General features: G+C 50.3%; 2 protein-coding genes across 11 annotated transcripts; both read left to right on the forward strand.

Moving 5' to 3' along the window:
* Positions 1-709: 709 nt before the first annotated feature.
* Znf414 (zinc finger protein 414) lies at positions 710-4,078 on the forward strand. Of its 4 annotated transcripts, XM_037197958.1 has the most exons (8): positions 710-852; positions 1,010-1,247; positions 1,521-1,803; positions 2,032-2,139; positions 2,243-2,348; positions 2,791-3,125; positions 3,204-3,254; positions 3,665-4,078. In XM_037197958.1, the coding sequence occupies exons 3-8, from the start codon at positions 1,548-1,550 to the stop codon at positions 3,991-3,993; spliced, it is 1,185 nt and encodes a 394-aa protein (XP_037053853.1). In that variant the 5' UTR covers positions 710-852; positions 1,010-1,247; positions 1,521-1,547; the 3' UTR covers positions 3,994-4,078. The 4 variants fall into 4 exon arrangements, with proteins under 4 accessions (XP_037053853.1, XP_028715756.1, XP_028715755.1 ...); XM_028859923.2 differs by lacking the exon at positions 1,010-1,247 and having other exon boundaries at positions 710-893; XM_028859922.2 differs by lacking the exon at positions 1,010-1,247.
* A 6,773-nt stretch (positions 4,079-10,851) lies between these two features.
* Positions 10,852-18,285, forward strand: Pram1 (PML-RARA regulated adaptor molecule 1). Of its 7 annotated transcripts, XM_037197955.1 has the most exons (11): positions 10,852-10,935; positions 13,187-14,690; positions 14,776-14,839; positions 14,902-14,990; positions 16,033-16,095; positions 17,271-17,328; positions 17,431-17,536; positions 17,658-17,820; positions 17,899-17,932; positions 18,011-18,045; positions 18,126-18,285. In XM_037197955.1, the coding sequence occupies exons 1-11, from the start codon at positions 10,933-10,935 to the stop codon at positions 18,161-18,163; spliced, it is 2,157 nt and encodes a 718-aa protein (XP_037053850.1). In that variant the 5' UTR covers positions 10,852-10,932; the 3' UTR covers positions 18,164-18,285. The 7 variants fall into 7 exon arrangements, with proteins under 7 accessions (XP_037053850.1, XP_037053846.1, XP_037053851.1 ...); XM_037197951.1 differs by having other exon boundaries at positions 17,271-17,536; XM_037197956.1 differs by lacking the exon at positions 16,033-16,095.
* The last annotated feature ends 511 nt before the right edge of the window (positions 18,286-18,796 follow it).

Raw genomic sequence — 18,796 nt, forward strand, 5'->3', positions numbered from 1 at the left:
TGGCACTCCTTGGGTGGGAGACACAGCATCTACCTGTAATTGGGGCACTTGGGAGGTAGACACAGAGAATCTTCCAGCAAGCCAGACTAGTGGGTGAGCTCCAGCTTCAGTGAGAGACGTTGCCTCAGGAAATTAAGTGGAGAGCAACTGAGGAAGACAGTGTTTATTTTGGGCCTCCACATTCACCTGCTCACATCTGTGCACACATACATTCACTTGCATATGTATATGTATATTACTAAGGATGTAGCTTAGTTTGTAGAGTGTCTGCATAGCATACATGAAAACTCTGGGTTCGATACCTAGTACCGCCTAAAAGCTTCCAAGTTCAAGGTCAAACTGTGTAAGAACAGACTGTCAATTTCCAGTTAAAAGTAAGCCCAATCATAAGCATAGAGTGTGGAAACACTCATCTGTCATCCGAGTACTTGAAGGCTGAGGAGGGAAGACTTAAGAGTTAGAGGTCAACCTGATCTAGTATACAAAAAGAAGAAAAAGTGCCTTTTTGCCTTTCCAGAGTTGGTTATGGGGCCTGCAGGAAAAAGATGGAGGTGCCCATTTTGCAGACAAGGACGCTGAGGCCTGGAGAGATTTCTCATGTAGGATCTTTGCCTTCTGCTTTTTCAATTATGCTTACAAACTCTCACCTGCCTAAGAACAGCAGTCTAACCTTAGTCCCCTCCTCCTAGAGAAGCGCCCAGGATTAGGCCACACCCCAGATCTCGCGAGATCTGAGAAGCGGAAAAAATGGCGCCGACGTGATCGAGATCCCGCGTCGCCGAAGAAGTCTCCCCTGCTGCAGCCGGAGCCATCGAAGGCACGGGACCCAGAGGTCGAACTGAGTGGAGGATGGTGAGCGCAGCACCCGGCACGCGGGCGCGGAGAAGCAGCGGGTATTGACAGGGAGCGGTCCTACGGCGCGCACCCCCTCCAGCCGACCCCGCCCCCACATCCGGGTTCCCTCCCGCCGCTGACTGTCACTTAGCGAGCGGTCTGCCCCTTCATTTAGGCCTGGCTTTGCTTGAGCCACGCCCACTCTGCTCGAGTTCAGCCCCTAAACTTCACACATCCTGGCCCCGAGCATCTCCGAGATCGTCTGTCTGCACAGCTCTAGTTCGGCCGGCATTCCCCATCATCACACAATCCACTCTAGGCCTTGTGGCATTTTCCAAGTTGCTCCCAGGCCGGACCCTCGCCCTCTCCCCTAGGCCACGCCTTCACCCCGTGGTGCCTCTCTCCTCCCAAAGGTAAAGAAGGGATGCTGATGCGGATGCTCTTTTATGCATAATCCCTGATATATACCTCCTTCTGCAGTTGGAATTAGGAGACAGCTCAGTCTGCCCTTATCTCCCTCAACGCATCTTTCTGGTGACTCAGAAAGTGAAATGGTTGGGTAATATCTGGTGGGAGTGGGGGGGAGTTAGAAACCCTGAGTCTTGTGGACCTTTGGAGTGGAAAGACTTCCCTCTGTCCTAAGCACACTCTGATCCCAGCCTTATTCTAGCCACTTATTGCACCAGGAGGAACCGTCCAAGCCCAGTCCGGACATGCTAGCCACTGCAGAGTCCAGCTCCAGTGAGACTGACAAGGAGGTGGTGTCTCCAGATGTGACAGCTACAGCCACTTTCTCTTCTGTGGGGGAGCCAGGCCCTAACCCCACAGCCATACCACCAGTGTGGGACCGTGGAGGACCTCCGCAGCAGGTTGCTTCCCCAGCCGTAGACAGCTGCCAGCCTGGCTCAGCCAGCACAGGTGTGGGGACCAATGAGGACCTGAGGTTGCCCAGACGACGTCCTCCACCAGGTGATCTGTGATGGGGACTTAATAGGTCCTTTGATAGGACTGAGATGGTGCAGTCTAGGGGAATTCCTCACCATTTACTGAGCACCAAGTCTATGTCAGGTGTAGCAACCAAACCTATCCAGCCTTTCCAGGCAATTTATTCTAGCAGTGGGGAGGAGCTAGTTCACGGCTTTGGGAATGGGGAGAAGGTCTGTAAGGAAAAATTGATGATACCCGTTTATCCTGTAGGGAAACAGATACCCTGCTCTAGCCCTGGCTGCTGCCTCAGTTTCCCCAGCATTCGTGATCTGGCACAGCATCTCCGTACCCACTGCCCGCCCACACAGTCACTGGAAGGTAGGATGAAGGCTGGTGATAGTGAGGAAGATAGGGTGGAAGACAGAGCCCCCAGGGTCAGTCTTAACCATCCCACTCCACACCTGCCCTTCATCCCTACCAGGCAAACTCTTCCGATGCTCAGCCCTGAGCTGCACTGAGAGTTTCCCCAGCATGCAGGAGCTGGTAGCCCACGGCAAGCTGCATTACAAGCCCAACCGCTACTTCAAGTGAGGCCCTGACCTTCCCCTCTATTGATTCCAGATCTTTAGCCCCTTCCTAGTGTGTGTGGAGGAGGGGTGGGTTCGGAATATAAGCATGGCCTGGGAAACCAGCCCCAGCAGTGCATGGAAGGCCGATGTGAATAGGAGTAAGTCACTCTGGCTGAAGGCTCAGCTGAAGCAGCAGGGTATACATGCTGTGGTTCTGTCTCACTTCTTACTGGTAAACTGGGCACCCAAGTAAAATTGAAGCCTGAGGCTCTGAGCTGGAGAGGTAGGGAAGGATCAAGACTTCAGTAAGGGAGAGTGTGTAGGGCAAGCTCCTTCATTTGAGGACAGAGTTACAGAGATTTCAACCTAGATACCCTTCTCATATCCTGATCCCTGGGGAGCAATGGATAGGCCCCTTCCTGTTGCCCAGGACATAGTCCAGCCCTGTGCCTACCCCCAGGTGTGAGAATTGCCTCCTGCGCTTCCGCACTCACCGATCGCTCTTCAAGCATCTGCATGTTTGTGCAGAGCATGCTCAGAGCCCAGCCCCGCCACCACCCCCTGCCCTGGACAAAGAGCCACCTGTGCCCGAACGCCCCCCAGAATCCGACCCTTCGTCTACTCTGAGCCTGCCATTCCCACTACTTGAGCCTTTCACCTCTGCCCCCACTGGGCCGTTCCTTCCCTACTTGAACCCTGCGCCCTTTGGCCTGAGTCCTCCGAGACTGCGCCCATTCCTGGCTGCTGCTCCAGGACCACCAGCCTCCAGCACTGCCATCTGGAAAAAGAGTCAAGGTGAGTATGGGAGCCGGTTGCCTGCAAAGCTGGTTGGGCCTATCCCTCTTCTGAACTTGACCTATCTTTTTCCTGAAGGTGCTGCCGGAAGTCCCAGAAGACCTCAGGGTGGCTCCGATGCGCCCTCAGGTGGGTGCAGGTGACCACCAAGGCAGGGTGGAGGGGCCTTCATTCCTATGTCCTGCACGGGCCCTGTGAATGCTTGGAAGCAGCAGTGCCTGTCCTTTAAAATACATGATTTTTACCTTTAAAAAGACTGGCACCTATGCCTTCATCTGCGCCGGCGTTCCTGTGTAAAACTTGCGCCTTTTCCATATCTGAGTGGTCCTCTTCTGTGGAGGTCCAGGGATGGGAGTCAAACTGCCTTCAGTGATGGGCAGTCAAACCCAGGAGAAAGGATCCAACCTCCCTGGACCCTGGAAGCTGAGGGGGATGGACATAGGGAAAAGTCTCATCTGCACTGGTCAACATCCACCATCCCTGGTGGAAAGGTCCTCTGGGGTGAAACCCCGGACTAACCGTGGCCTGCCTGCCTGCAGGGTACGTGGCCCCCAGCCGCATCGTGTGGGAACACACGCGTGGCCGCTACTCGTGCATGCAGTGCGACTTCTCCACGGCCTCACGGCCCGCCATGACACTACACCTCCAGGACCACCGCCCCGGCGCCCCCACAGCCCTGGCGCCTGGGTCCCTTCATGCCAAAACCCAGGAGAGTAAGGCTGAGGAATGCTCAGGCATGGAGCTAGAGGCAAGGGGTGAGGCCCAAGCTCAGCTGCCCCCTCCTCAATTCCACAAAAACCCAACCTCATTTGCTCCTGGGGTGTCACAACTGTCAGAGGGGGAGCGTCCCATTTTCTCACAGCTTTGAACCAGCTGTGTTGGGCTGGGTGGAAGGGCCTGCAGAGATTTTTTGTAATTTGAGGAAGGAGGGGACAATAAAAGAGGCAAGGTGAGCCAGCCTGCGCTGTGTCTTGGGTCCCTTGCCCCTCAGATAAGGTTTTACTTTTATGTTTTTATTTTATGTGTGTATGTGTGTGTACATGTGTGTATACACATGAATGCAATGCCCATGGAGGTCAGAAAAGGGTATGAGATTCTCAGGCTCTTATGAGCTGCCAACCTGAGTGCTGGGAACCAAACATGAGTCTCCTGCAAGAGCAGAACGAAGGTGAACTCTTAATGACAGCCCTCTCCTGCCCTCCCCTCAAATAAGCAGTAGGCTGCCACATACTGGGTCTAGGGTGCTCACACACCATGGGAGGGGGACTTAGAATTAGCTTCACAGGACCTGACCCCCTCAGCACTCCTGTCACTGTCTACCTGGCACTTCAGCCCTGGAATCCAGGTCTTCACCTCAGTGCCACCCTAGTCAGCTATAGGTAGGGACAGCCAGTGCCCACCATTCTGTTCCACAACTTCCAGAAACCAGATAGGATAGAATTTTTCAGGTGCTTTTCCTTTACTGAAAAACAAAAAACAGGCAGAGGCAGGTAGATCTCTGTGAGTATGAGGCCTGCCTAATCTACAGAGCCAGGGCTGCACAGAAACTCTGTCTCGAAAAATAGTAAAAGTGGGACCAGTAAGATGACTCATCATGTTCAGGTGCTTGCCCATGCAACCCTGATGACCTCAGTTTGATCCCAGAACCCTCAGTGGGGTGGGAAAGAAAATCATCTCTCTATAGTTGTCCTAAAGCATAGTGGCATACACCTTTAATCCCAGCATTTGGCAAGCAGAGGCAGGTAGATCTCTTTAAGTTCAAGGCTTGATCTAAGGGGCAAGTTCTGGCCAGGCCGTACAGTAAAACAGTCAGGAAAAAAGCTCCAAGGCATGGTGGTATTTCCAAGTACTTAGGAAGCAGACCTGCAAGGATCACTTAACTTCAAAGCCAACTACATAGCAAGACCGTCTCAAAATTTTTTTTTCTTTTTTTTGGGGAGGGGGGTGGGAAGCGGGGGGGGGGGGGGGATTTTTCAAGACAGGGTTTCTCTGTGCCTGTCCAGGATCTTGCTCTGTAGACCATACTGGCCTTGAACTCACAGAGATCTGCCTGTCTCTGCCTCACTAGTTCTTGGTTTTAAGTGCGTGTGCCACCCCCACCCCTGGCTTAAAGAGACTTTTTTTTTTTTTCCGTGACAGGGTTTCTCTGTGTAGCTTTGCGCCTTTCCTGGAACTCACTCTGTAGCCAAGGCTGGCCTTGAACTCGCAGAGATCCACCCGCCTCCGCTTCCCAGGTGCTGGGATCAAAGGCATGTGCCACCGTCCCCCGGCTTGTTTTCTTTTTTAAGCATCAAGAATTATGAAGGCGCTGGGCAGTGGTGGTGCACTGCCTTTGATCCCAGCACTTGGGAGGCAGCCTTGGCTACAGAGTTAGTTCCAGGAAAGGCACAAAGCTACACAGAGAAACCCTGTCTCGGGAAAAAAAAAAAAAAAAAAGAGGAAGGCAGTGTGGGAAGCTAGATCTAAGTAAGCTCTGAGCTATTGTGGATAGAGCCCCGATTCTGAGGACAAAGGGTTCACAGGGGAAAGTAACGCCTTGGTGGCTGTAGTTGAGGGGTGGGCAGGACAGGATGGAGAACTAAACTTGAACCTCATCCGTTCAGTTTGCAGATCCTCTTCTGCTGCTGGCTTCTGCTCTGGAGAATTTGAGGTCCCTGTTTGACAATGTACCAAAGATGGGGATGTAGCTCAGTACAGTGCTTGCCTAGCATGCACAAAGCCCTGGGTTCTATCCCCAGCACCAGATAAACCAGGAGTGCTGATGCAGGCATGCATTTCCAGAACTGGGCAGGAGTGGAGAGTCGGGTCTGGAGGATCAGAAATACAGGGTCATTCCAGCTACATATGGAATACATAATGCGCACACACACACAAAGAGAAAATGTGGTGCCTTGCTTCTGTTCCAGCCCAGAGCCAGAAAGGCCATGCCTCTTGGATATAGAATTCTGTCTGGTTCTTTGTTCAGCCATCACTGGGAGGATATTCTTACCTGTCTATCTCAGGCATCTTCTACTGCAGTCGGAGCACCCATAGAAGCAGTCTTTCACCAGTGCTCCTCACTGGCCCTACTGCTGCTGGATAATACTCCTTAGGGTGGAGAGATGTTATACTAGGTACAAGCAAGATCCGAGTTCAGATTCCTAGCACCCATTTTAAAACTGGGCATGGTGGCATGTGTCTGTAACCCAGCACTACAGAGACTTGGTGGCCAGCCAGTCCAGCTGAAACAGTTAACAGTGAGTTCCATTGAAAGACCTTGTCTCAAAAGAAAGTGAAGTGACTGAGGGAGGCATCCTATGTTAACTATCCTGTCTGGACTCCACATGTGTGGGCTTGATTATGTGTACCCCACCTCCCCCCCCCCACACACACACAATACACATGAACACAGATTCTAGTTCTAGTAGCCCATGGGGCTTCTCAAGCCTCCCCATCTTCTATGGTGGTACTCTTCATAGCTGCCGCTTCTGGGAAACAATCTGGAAAAGAAAAACCCACCCCACTTTGTCCCACTCAGCACTCCCTTGTATCCTAACTCTAAATCAGAATTATCCTTTATCACCTCTTTGTCCTGGTATCTGTAGCCAAGATACCACTCATCTGCTAAGCTAGGTTCCTCTAGGCCCTATATCCCTGTCACAGCCCTCCTGTCTTCTCTTCACCAAACTTCACAGTTTGTAGGATCTAGAGAATGAAGTACAACAGCCATACTTTTGGTTTTGAATGAGTGAGTTTATTAAACCAAAGTAAAAGAATAAATAGCAAGTGATTAATGGGAAGTGGAAGGGGGGTAAGAGACAGGGACCCAGGACCTCCTGGCTAGCCAGGTGAGCTTCAGGTTCTGTGAGAGACTGTCTCAAAAACTAACTTGGAGAATAGAGGAAGACACCAGTGGCAACCTTTAGCCTCTGCAAACACGCACACATATGCACACAAGGCAAGGCAAGGCCTTCTCTGAGGGGCCTTCCAGCCTGTCTTCACTTAGGGTCAGAAGATTGGAGGACAGAGAGGGCAGAACCTTGTAAGCCTATCTGAGATGGAGGGATTCAGAAGCACCTCTAGGGAGGAAGCAATTCTTGCCTAGAGTCAGACATGCCTTTGTTGAAGCCCCAGTCAGCAAGTGAGTTGAGGCAACAGCTCTAGATGACCACAGGGATAGATAAGGATTAGCAGAGCATACTTGGGTGACGACTGGCTGGGGACCAGGCTGGGGCAGCAGGTGCATGACCCACTTAGTCACCCCACAGGAAGCCTCTGGTCTCATCCCAGGTGCTGACCTGGGGTGAGGGGATATCATTTTCTAGAGGGCCTTCTCACACTTTGGGGAGACTAGGAGATTTGGAAAATGTCTGCTCAGTGATTCCCATCCCAGGAACTGAGTATTGGGGATCAGATACCAGGGAACTACAGAATTTCCACTGCATCCAATTCACTGCCCAAACCACCTGCCTATCCTCCCTGATTTACACATGCCCAACCTTTGCTTTTCTGGAAAGCTTGCTGAACTGCCCTCACCCCACCACCTGCTCCTTTTGAACTCCCATAATCCCCAAACTCAAGCTGGGATCCTACAGAGTATTCTGCCCTCAACTCCTAGATAGCCCCGCCCCCAAAAGAGTTTTCTTAGTGCCTCAGCTTTCCAGCAAGAAGCACTGTAAACCGTCTGTGTGGGAGAAGAGCAGCACATTCCTGCACAGCTGCTCAGAGATTGAGGTTGACTGAGGAACTCCTGGTGACTTACTTGTCTGCAGGGCAAGGTGATGGGCCACCACTAGGCAAATATCCACCAGCAGTTCTGTCACCTGAGAGACACCAAATTGCTTATTACCCCGGCTAAAAGAAGTGGAGATTGGCCATGGTCCTGGATCCCAGCTTTCACATCTCAGCAACCTGGACCACACTGCTTCGGACACACTGTGTTCATTTCTTTGGCCCTCAATCATTTCAGGCCTCTGACCCCATAGTTCAGTTAGGGCCACCTGGTCATGGTCATGCAGGCCACATGCAGAGTGCAAGACCCCTGGTGCTGGGAACTTACAGACCACCCTGCATGTGCCCCTGCTCAGTCTACCAGGCTCCACAGAGTGGTTAGCCTGGGGGATCCCCAGCTGTCATTTAGACCTTTAGCTTGTGCTGGCCTTGAGTGCCTACAGTGTGCTTCTCAGCCAATATGTTTGTGTTATGTGCATGTGTGTGTGTGTGTGTGTGTGTGTGTATGTAACACAGAAGACAGCTGTGAAGTTGGTTCTTCCTTTCCACCTTACATGGGTTCCAGGAATTGAACTTGGGTCATCGAGCTTATATAGTAAGTGTCTTTACCACCACCACCACCACCACCACCACCACCACCACCACCACCACCACCCCAGCCATCTCACTGGCCCATTATTTTCTGTTGTGAGACTGGGTCTTCACTCAATTACCAAACCTGAATTGAACTTGTGATCCACCTGCCTTACCCTCCACAGTAGCTGGGATTATAGGTGTGGCTTCTTTTATATCCCTACCTCTGACTCCATTCACCAAGATTCTGGAAACTCAAAAAACACAGACTTGGTTATCCCTGTCTACCTGGGACTCCTGTAAAAGCAGATCAACCTCTGGGAACTATGACCCAATATGAAATACACAGGCATCAGAATCTTGATGCTGTGTACTAAAATAAAGGAGGCTTGTCTCCCTGTCTGAGCTTTCTGTTTAAATAAGCTTATGAAACCTCACCTGGTTCATTCCCAAGAGTTATACATGTTCTTGCTACTCCATCAGTCTCATACCACCCAATAGCAGACTTGTCATCTAAACCAAAACATGTATTTTGTTTGTTTGTTTCTTTGTTTTTGTTTTTGTTTTTTTCGAGACAGGGTTTCTCTGTGTAGCTTTGCGCCTTTCCTGGGACTCACTTGGTAGCCCAGGCTGGCCTCGAACTCACAGAGATCCGCCTGGCTCTGCCTCCCGAGTGCTGGGATTAAAGGCGTGCGCCACCACCGTCCGGCTAAAACATGTATTTTTTAAGACTGGGTTTCATTATGTGTCTCATGTAAACCAGGATGGCATCAAATGATGGGACTTTCTGATCCTCCTGTCTTTACCTCCCAAGCACTGGTTTTTGTTTGTTTTGTTTTTCGAGACAGGGTCTCTATGTGGCTCTGGCTGTCCTGGTACTCACTCTGTAGACCAGGCTTGCCTCAAACTCATGGAGATCTACCTGCCTCTACATCTCAAATGCTAGGATTAAAGGCATGTGCCATCCAAGTGCTGTTTTATGTGGTTCTGGAACTCAAACCCAAGGTTTTGTGTGTGCTATACAAGTACTCTACCAACAGAGCTAAAACCTCAGATTTATTTTATGCTATTTTGCTTCAACAGGGTCTCAACTTTTTCTGTTGTTTTTTGAGACAGAGTCTCACTGTGTAGCCCTGGCTGGCCTTGAACTCACAGATCTGTCTGCCTCTGCCTCCCCCCTTGGGATAAAGGTTATTATGCCCTGCTGACAAGGTCTCAACTTTGTAGCCTGAGGATGGCCATGCACTTAAGATCCTCTTGCCCTAAGTCTCCAAAGTACTGGGATTACAGATGCGTGCCACCACACTTGGCTAGAACATGCACTTTTGTTTCTTTAATTTTCTGAATCAAGGTCTCACTATATAGCTTTGGCTGGCCTGGAAATTAGTAATTAGTAAAAATCACTGAGTAATTAGGCTAGCCTTGGATTTGTACTGAACCCCTACCTCTGCTGGGATTACAAGTATACACCACTACTCCAGGGGCTTAGAACATGTGCTTTGTATATCAGGGTGACTACAAGGATATCACATTTATACTCACCTATGCACTTGAACCACCCTGCCAGGGTCCAAATAATCCTCCTGCTTAGACCACACCCCAGACTAGTGAAGTCAGAATCTCTGGGAGATCCTTCTGTTAACAGCTCTAGAGATTCTATTCTGCTTCTAAACTGATAATCATCTATCATCTGCTGAGTGTTTTGTTCCTTGACTGAATCCTTTCTTGTTTACCTGTGTCTACCTTGGTCCCTCTTTGGGCTCTCAAGGGCTGTTTCCATTTTCTTTCAACCCAGTCTTGTGGTTTCTCCTCTCTACTTCTTTTAACCACTGGGAACTTGAGGTGTCCTTAAAACCCCCTGCCTCACCAGGGGCAATAATATTCCCTCACTCAGTCAGTGACAAGTCTTTAACACTACCCACCCCCAAATCTGCTATCCCACTTGAGCCTTATGCTTTGGGTGCTCAGCCCTGGCCGGTGGGGCATTTGTTACCTTAACAGGGAAGTCCTGTTGAGAGTACACGTGTTGAAACAAGGAAGGCAGATGAAGCAACACAGGAGGACAAATATGTCCTCACCATTGCACCAGCCATATCCTAGCTCTAACTCTTTACAGAGACTTCCTAAGCCCCAGAGCAAACCATAATAACATCCCCACTCAGGTACTCTGTCCCTGTGGCTGTCCTGAGTTTGGGCTTGGCCTGGTTCTTTGGAATCAAAGCCTGTCAAGACTCCAAAGTGTTCAGAGTAAAGGGGACAGTAGGGAACCAAGAGGCTAGTGACAGCTAGTAACTGTGTGCATTAGAGATGTGCTTAGGTCTGTTTACCTGAGCTTGGGGACAATAGTAGGCAGGCAGGAACTCAAGGAGGGAACAGACAGGCCATCTCCGCCTCCTTCCTCCTCTCCCCACCCCGACAGCCCCTACTTTGTGCGTCAGCCTGTGGAGCAGAAACCAGATACTTCCTCAAAGCAGCAGCCTAAGCACAGAGCCCACTCACCCTGTGGTCCACCAACCCAGAAGCTATGGTAAGTCCCCAAGCCCCTAGTGAAGTCCGTTCTGGCCAGGAAACAATGGGCATAAGCAAAAACTGGGGAACTGGTAAATATTCCCCCATGGGTAGCCTGGCAGAATAGAGACGGGAACAAACAGTCTTGGGAATGAAATGGTGCAGGCAAAGATTGAGACAGTCAAGGCATAGCTTGAGCTCTTTTGGACCAGGCTTGGATCTGTGACTGCAAGGGGGGAAGGTTTAGTATGGTTGGAATGATATCCCCTCACCCCAGGTCAGCACCTGGGATGAGACCAGAAGCTTCCTGTGGAGTGACTAAGTGGGTCATGCACCTGCTGCCCCAGCCTGGTCCCCAGCCAGTCGTCACCCAAGTATGCTCTGCTAATCCTTATCTATCCCTGTGGTCATCTAGAGCTGTTGCCTCAACTCACTTGCTGACTGGGGCTTCAACAAAGGCATGTCTGACTCTAGGCAAGAATTGCTTCCTCCCTAGAGGTGCTTCTGAATCCCTCCATCTCAGATAGGCTTACAAGGTTCTGCCTTCTCTGTCCTCCAATCTTCTGACCCTAAATGAAGACAGGCTGGAAGCCTCCTCAGAGAAGGCCTTGCCTTGTGTATCTACCTGTACCTGTAACCTATGGCAAATGGCCAGCTTTGAGAGCATCAGGGATGTTCTGAACATGTCATATAGTACATGTCCTCATGTGGAGAGCCTGCCTGCTAGTCCTCATTGGGGAAGGGATCATGTTGTAAGCCTCCCTGTGCATACATCTTAGATTGGATGTGTACCTGTCTTTATAGTCCTGCATATACTTTTATTTCTGTAAATATTTACTGAGGACCTACTATGTGCCAGGCACTGGGAGGTCATTGGTGATCTAGAGGGCCTAAAGTAGATAGCTGTATTTGTGTACATGAATGTGAAGGTTGGGTCTTCCTTGATGGCTTTCTACCTTCTTTTGTGAGACAGTCTCCAACTGCACCTGGAGCTTGTTGACTTAGCTAGCCTGGCTGGCCAGAAAACCCTAGAGGGCCTTCTCTGTAGGCTTCCCCTGAGGTAGGATTACAAGTGCTGTTCCTGGCTTTTTTATGTATGGGTACTGAGGATAGAACTCAAGTACACAGGCTTTCATGACAAGTTCTTTGCCTACTGAGCAGACGGTTTAGTCAAACTGGGTGTGGCAGCACACACCTGTAATCCTAGGACATGGTAGGTGGAGGCAGAAGGATCAGGAGTTCATTATCCTCAGCTACATAGCAAGTTTGAAACAAGCCTGAGATATATGAGACCCTACTTCAAAAATAAATTAAAAAATAAATAAACAAGACAAAAACCCTAGTCAATGGTGTGGTGTGGCTGAATGCTACAGAGTTTGCTTAGCAAGGTACTGGGTTCCATCCTTAACACCACAAAAATACAAACCCCCAAAACACCCTTGTAAAGACATTACAGCAGAAAATAAGAAATTTGATAGGTGATGGAAGATATAAAGAGAACAGTTACGTAGGGCGGTGAAAGCGGACAACTGGGGAGGGGAAACTGACTTAAAATAGTGCTATCTCCTTAAGGAATATTGTCACAAAGACATGGAGGAGGAAGTGGAGACTTGTACATTGAGGTGTATGCATTACAGACAGGACAGAGGCTATGAGATAGGGAAGTTGCTGAGTCATTCAGGACTGTTTGCTTTCCCTGGAGAGATGAAAACTCACTGAGAGATTGGGAACAGAGTCAGCAGGCCTCCTCTAGGGCAGCAGACCCGGGAAGAGCCCATTACAGTATTCTGGGCTGAGGGGGTCAGTTCCTCCAGCTGGGGTGACAGAAGTGGTTGGATTCCGGATGTATTTTGAAATCAGAACAAAAAGGACTGTGGAGAACCTAGTGGTTGGGCAGGGGGCAAAGAAGGAACCAACGAGAAGCAGAAGGTGCAAAAGTTGAAGCAAGTATCACTAACTGGAAATACCGTGTCGCAGCCATGGGCTAGTAGAGAGGCATCAGGAGCTAGGTCTTGTTAGAAGTGAGGTTGGACACAGCTTAGGTGGAGGAGTCAGGAGGGTGTGGTTTCCAGGAATCCGAGGCCAGGAATAGTTCTCACCCAAAAAGAGAAGCTGGCTGAGGTAGAGGAGGAAGCAACAGTAGAATGGGAGCCTAAGGGAATGGAGAGGGTGATGGGTTTGTGTGTCTACAACCAACTGTATCTGTAGGTACCTAGCTGTTTCTCCATCTGCCTTGTATGAGACTTCCTGAATGATCCATGTCTTCCTAGGGAAGCAATCAGGACTTCCGAAATCTCCAAGCTAAGTTCCAGGCCTCTCAGCAAGAGCCTGGAGAACTGTCCAGAAAAACCCTAAAACCTGAGTTCAACAAACTCCCGAAGAAGTTTCCGCAGACTGAATTAAGTGAGAAGGCCTCACAATCTGAGCTCAGTACAGTGTCCTTAAAACCCCTGCAGCTACGGTTTGCAGACCTCCCCAAGAAGACTTCGCAGTCAGAGGTTCTCAGAAAGTTGTCGCAGTCTGAGTTCACTGATCTACTCAAGAAGCCCCTACAATCCGAGCTCAAAGATCTTCCAAGGAAGCCTCTACATCCAGAGTTCACTGGTCTCAAGAAGCCCTCAGAGGCTGAGTTCACAGATTCCAAGAAGCCCCCACAGCCCCAGTTTGCCAGCCTCCCCAAGCCCCCACAGCCTGAGTTCACTAATCTCCCCAAGAAGCTTCCCAAACCTGAGTTTGGCGAGCTCACCAATAAGTCTCCACAGCTTGAGGTGCCCCAGGAGCCTAGTGTACCTGCCCAGAAGCCCCTGAAACCTGAGCTCAGCAATCCTGCCAGGCCCCCAGTAGAGCTCAAACCTATTACATTCCCCAAGAAGTTCTGGCAGCCTGAGTCCAGTGAGGCCCCTCTGAAGTCCTTGCCATCTGAGTCCAGTACTTTTCCCAAGAAGCCACTGCAGCCTCAGGCTGCTGGTTTCTCTAGGAAGTCCCTGACACAGTCCAGCCAAATTCCTCAGACATCCCTCTCCAAGCCTGGGACCAGTGAGTTTCACCCCCACTCCCCACAGTCTGACATCAGTACCTTTCCCAAGATGTCTCTGCAGTCTGAGTTCAATGAGAACTTCAAGAAGCCTCCACATCCTCAGGCCATTGGTTGCCCAAAGTCTCCACAGCAGCCCATGTCCTATGAGGTCCCCCAGACACCCCCCTGGAAGCCTGAGTCATACAATCTCCCATCTTACTCCCCACAGTCAGACTTCCATGCATTTTCCAAAAAACATCCACAGCTCCAGCTAAGTGACCTTACCAGGACATCCTCAGAGCCTGAAGTCCGAAAAGTTCCTAAGAAGCCTCAGCACCCAGACCTCAAAGTGCTTCCTAAAAAGCCCTCACAGCTGGAACTGGGTCATCTTCCTAGAACATCCTCAGAGCCTGAGTTCAGCTCACTCCCCAGGAAGTTTCTGAAGCCTCAACATGGCAAGTTCTTCCAGCCTGACTTTCCCAAGGGTCTGCCCAAAAAGCCCAAGCTTCCTGGTTCAGTATCGGAGTGCTCTCTGCCCTCTGCCTTTGCGGGCTCCAGCCCCCAGTTCCCCCTCAGCCCTGGTTATGGAGTCCCTGGGACACCCCGCTGGAGATCAGAAGACTTGCAAGTCCAGCAACTGCCCCGGAGGCGGCCTCTGCCCTCAGCTAGCAGCCTGGGATCCCCTCCAGCCAAGCCCCCATTACCGCCTGTTCCCATCAATATCCAAAGCTTCCGGAGAGGCTCAGCAACAGCCATAGGTGAGTTAGGGTAGGTGGATCAGGCAGAGGAGGGGACAAAATATCTGGATAGAGCCACTTCCCTCCCATGCTCTCTCCTCCACAGCTGTACTGAAGACCAGCTCTTCTGTGACCCACTTCCCAGCCCCAAAACCTCAACATATCTCACAGTGAGTGTGGGGAGAAAGGGGTCAGGCATGGGGTGTAAGGTAAAAGGAGGCCCTCATCTCAGCTATCTCTGCAGGAACCCGGACGAGATCTATGAACTGTATGATGCTGTAGAGGCCACAGGCAACTCTAGTCTCAGCCCTAAAGGCAGAGGTTTGTAGATGGTCTAGGTGGTTGGCTTGGGCACCCCCCAAAAAAAAGTTGCCGCCGGGCAGTGGTGGCGCACGCCTTTAATCCCAGCACTCGAGAGGCAGAGCCAGGCGGATCTCTGTGAGTTCAAGGCCAGCCTGGGCTACCAAGTGAGTTCCAGGAGAGGCGCAAAGCTACACAGAGAAACCCTGTCTCGAAAAAACAAAAAAACAAACAAACAAAAAAAAAAAGTTGCAAAGGGGCATTCTCTCAGGATCCAGGTTTAAGTGATCCACAAAGTGATCCAGACCAGCCTGGATGCTGGTGAGCAGAATGATGAGGAAGGGGAAGCCCAGAGGCACCCAAACCCCACCCACCAGAGGATGTCCCAGCAAGATGTATGCCTGGAATCGGTAGAGAGGTGTGGGCTGGAAGCAGTGCAGCAAAAGGTTCTTCGCCTTTTTTCTAAGTCAATTTCTTGAAGGGTTTCAGGATTGGTGTCTCTATGGTAACAACATGGGCTTCTATGAAAGAGCTCTGATGATTCTGCAGCCACAGCCAAGGCAGTTGTGACCCCATTACCAATGAGGAAGTTCAAAGATCTAAGACTAGGCCCAGCCAGTTGATCTAGAGCTGTGGGGGATTCCAGCTGAGCCCCACTTCCCCTAGCTATTCCCTAACTGTCTTACTGGGGCTCCTAGGAGGGACTTTTAGCCTTGGGAACCCTCTCACTGTTCCAGCTGGAGGTCCTGGTATAAAGCCAGATACTTTCAAATTCTCCAGCCCTTGCTCCTTTCTGGGCCTTTTGTTTGCTTCTCCTGATCCATCTATAGAGGGCCCCTAGTGCTTCTGTTGAGAGGATGTTCTACGGTTTGGGGGGTAAGGGGTGTCAGCTTTGCAGAGGTTGGTCAGAGCCCTAGCCAGTTTCCAGGGTTAGAACCTTTAAACCTAAAAGACCATCCCCTATCCCACACACACTGCTTCAGTAACCTCCTCCCAATCTTTACCCACCATTTTTCAAGATCATGATCAAAGTATCAGACCTCTCTCAAATTTCTCCTTTCAGTGCAATGTGTGAGCCATCCTGTGGGCACAGAGTCTCTCAAAGGCTGCTTTGAGCATTTCAGAGGTATCTTTCTAGTAACAGAGTGGTCTGGGACCACCAGCACCTCCCTCCTGTTAGGTTCCTTTGAAACATGACAGCCTCACGCGCCCCCCGTCCCTCCCCCCACGTCTTTTGTCAGCTGGGAACTTACCTGGAGACGCAGGGTCCAGCCTTTCCAGGATTATATGTAGACCCAACAGGAAAGGAAGATTATCAGTGGCATGCTTCAGAACAAGCTGCAGGATGATCCAGAACCACAGGGCCCAGTATTGCCACCGTCAAGTTTGTTTCTAGCTGTGAAACCACTCAAGGCTGAGGCAGATGAGAAAAGTAGGTGGTGCAGTGCAGGTTCTGGCTAGGACCCAGATCTCTGCCTAGAGAGTAGAGATCAATCTCAGCACTGACTGGGTATGACACAGGTGCCCCTCTGTGGTGTGCTCATCAGAAAAGATAGTTGGTCCAAAGTAACATTTGGGTCATTAACAAAATGGGGCCTCTGATTCAGGCCCTAACCCTGATCTTTAAGTGGCTGTCACCCAAGCCCTCAGCCAACAGTTGGACTCACTCTGGAAGCCTAGCCTACTGCTGGGAAGTGGTGTAAGTCAACTCCTCTGGGAAACCCTACCATTCAGTCTCTGCAGCAGAAGGTTCAGGCTAAGAACCCTACCCTGGCCAAGTGGTGGTGGCAGTGCATGTTTTTAATCCCAGAACCCGGGAGGCAGAGGCAGGTGGATCTGAGTTCAAGGCCAGCCTGGTCTACTTGTTTTTAGCTCTGAATCCAAAATCTTACTATAACTCCCAACATATTCTGGGAGGCAGAAGCAAAATGGCTCCCAAAGTCTACAATTTGTGAGCTGGTCATGGTGACCAGCACTTGGGGAGACAGAGGCAGAGAGATCTGAGTTCCAGGCTAGCCTGGTCTATACAGTGAGACCAAAAACCAAAACCAAAGGCCTACAAATCCATCCCATCTCTACAATTTTACTAGCTGGGTAGCCTTAGACAGTTGACTAACTTCTCAGCCTTTCCTCACCAAAGTAAACCTTACCCACAAGAACCAATAAATCCTCAGAGAAAGTTACAGAAGTGGTCAAAATACAGGGAAGCCCTGAGGACTGACAGAACAGGGTCACCCATCAAGTCACTAGGGTAGAGACAAAGCTGGGGGCCTTTGTCCTGACTCTGTCCAATGCCCTCAGATGAAGTGCAGTCTACCCAGCAAACCACCAGATGGCCTCAGCAGAACACAGAGTTCAGGTACATGGGGCAAACAGGGTGTTACAGGGCTGGGGTAAGCTCTGGGACTCTTGATAGGGCATACTTCTTACTTATAAATACCCCAATGTCTGAGTTTTCCAGGAAGAATGCCACTCAGCCACAGCAGCTGCCACCCACAGACCCCAAGTTGCTGAAACAGATCAGGAAGGCAGAAAAAGCTGAAAAAGAGTTTAGAAAGAAGTTCAAGGTGAGAACATAGAGCAAAGAATGAATTCTGGGAGGACTGGTACCCAGGGCCCAGGACTTCCATCCTCAGGAAAGAATCAAAGTTACAGCAGAAGTAGAGTCTTAACATGATATTCCCCAAGTTTGAAGGTGAGATCGTGATTCACACAAAGATGATGATTGATCCCAATGCCAAGACCCGGCGTGGTGGTGGTAAGCACCTGGGCATCCGGCGTGGAGAAATCCTGGAGGTGATCGAGTTTACTAACAAGGATGAGATGCTGTGCCGGGACCCCAAGGGCAAGTGTAAGTGTGCTTGGCCCACATGTAGGGAAATGAGGGAGGGGTTCTAGGGTTGAGAATCCACTCTACTCTCCCCTGCAGATGGCTATGTACCCAGGATTGCACTGTTGCCCTTGTAAGTGTTGGTCCTGCCTGGGTGGAATGGGGAGCACCAGGATTGTCCCCCTACTGACTATACTGTGCTCTCTGCCAGGGAAACAGAAGTATATGATGACGTCAGCTTTTGGGGTATGTATAGTGACGCCTATAGGGATGCTTGTTATCATGCTTCTGTGGCATAGATCACTTGAACTCATCCTTCTTTGCAGACCCTCTGGACACCCAACCGTTTCCTCAGGGACAGTAAGGCAGACAGACAAGTGGGTTCCAGGACCACCAACCTAGTCACTGCTTACTCAGGAGCCTTGGATCTCAGCCTGGCAAACAAGCCCAAGTGTACATGCCCACATAAAACTCGTTTTTAAAACATCCTTGCTTCTTGTCTTTTCCTCTCCTTCCTGACTGGTACACACAACAGAATACAGGCACATGCTAGGCATCAAAAAGTGAAGAGAAAGAAAAATCAGTTGTCTGCCCCATAGGAAAGGAGCTGCTAAGGATTCACCCACACACACCCTAGATGACCAGTAGCTGTATCACAAAACTCCTTGTAGGCTGGAAGCATGTGTTGCCAAGCGAGGCTATGACCGCCTTTCAATAAATAGTGGGACTCCTGCCTAACAGGACATCATATGAAGTGTGTCCCAAACAGTGACATTCTTAGTGGGCTTGAACAAAGAAAAGCCAAAATTAAGTGAGCTTCACTCAGTGCCTGAGAATAAGGCCACAGAATGACTTTCAGGATTGCTATTATCACTCCTGGGAAGATGAAGACCTTCTAGGATCTGTACTATAGTGTTCCTACTATAACCAGGGTCTGCTTTCCGAAGATTGGAGCCCACAGACAAGCAAAATGGAATCAGATCCCTGGAGGTCACAG

Source organism: Peromyscus leucopus, chromosome 22 (genome assembly GCF_004664715.2).
Source record: "Peromyscus leucopus breed LL Stock chromosome 22, UCI_PerLeu_2.1, whole genome shotgun sequence".
Lineage (NCBI taxonomy): Eukaryota > Metazoa > Chordata > Mammalia > Rodentia > Cricetidae > Peromyscus > Peromyscus leucopus.

Coding starts and splice junctions, on each gene's coding strand:
- Znf414 (XM_028859922.2), top strand. Junction 1,804..2,031: donor CAGACGACGTCCTCCACCAG/GTGATCTGTGAT, acceptor TTTATCCTGTAG/GGAAACAGATACCCTGCTCT. Junction 3,126..3,203: donor CATCTGGAAAAAGAGTCAAG/GTGAGTATGGGA, acceptor TTTTTCCTGAAG/GTGCTGCCGGAAGTCCCAGA.
- Pram1 (XM_037197951.1), top strand. Junction 14,840..14,901: donor AAACCTCAACATATCTCACA/GTGAGTGTGGGG, acceptor CCCTCATCTCAG/CTATCTCTGCAGGAACCCGG. Junction 17,933..18,010: donor AGGATTGCACTGTTGCCCTT/GTAAGTGTTGGT, acceptor GCTCTCTGCCAG/GGAAACAGAAGTATATGATG.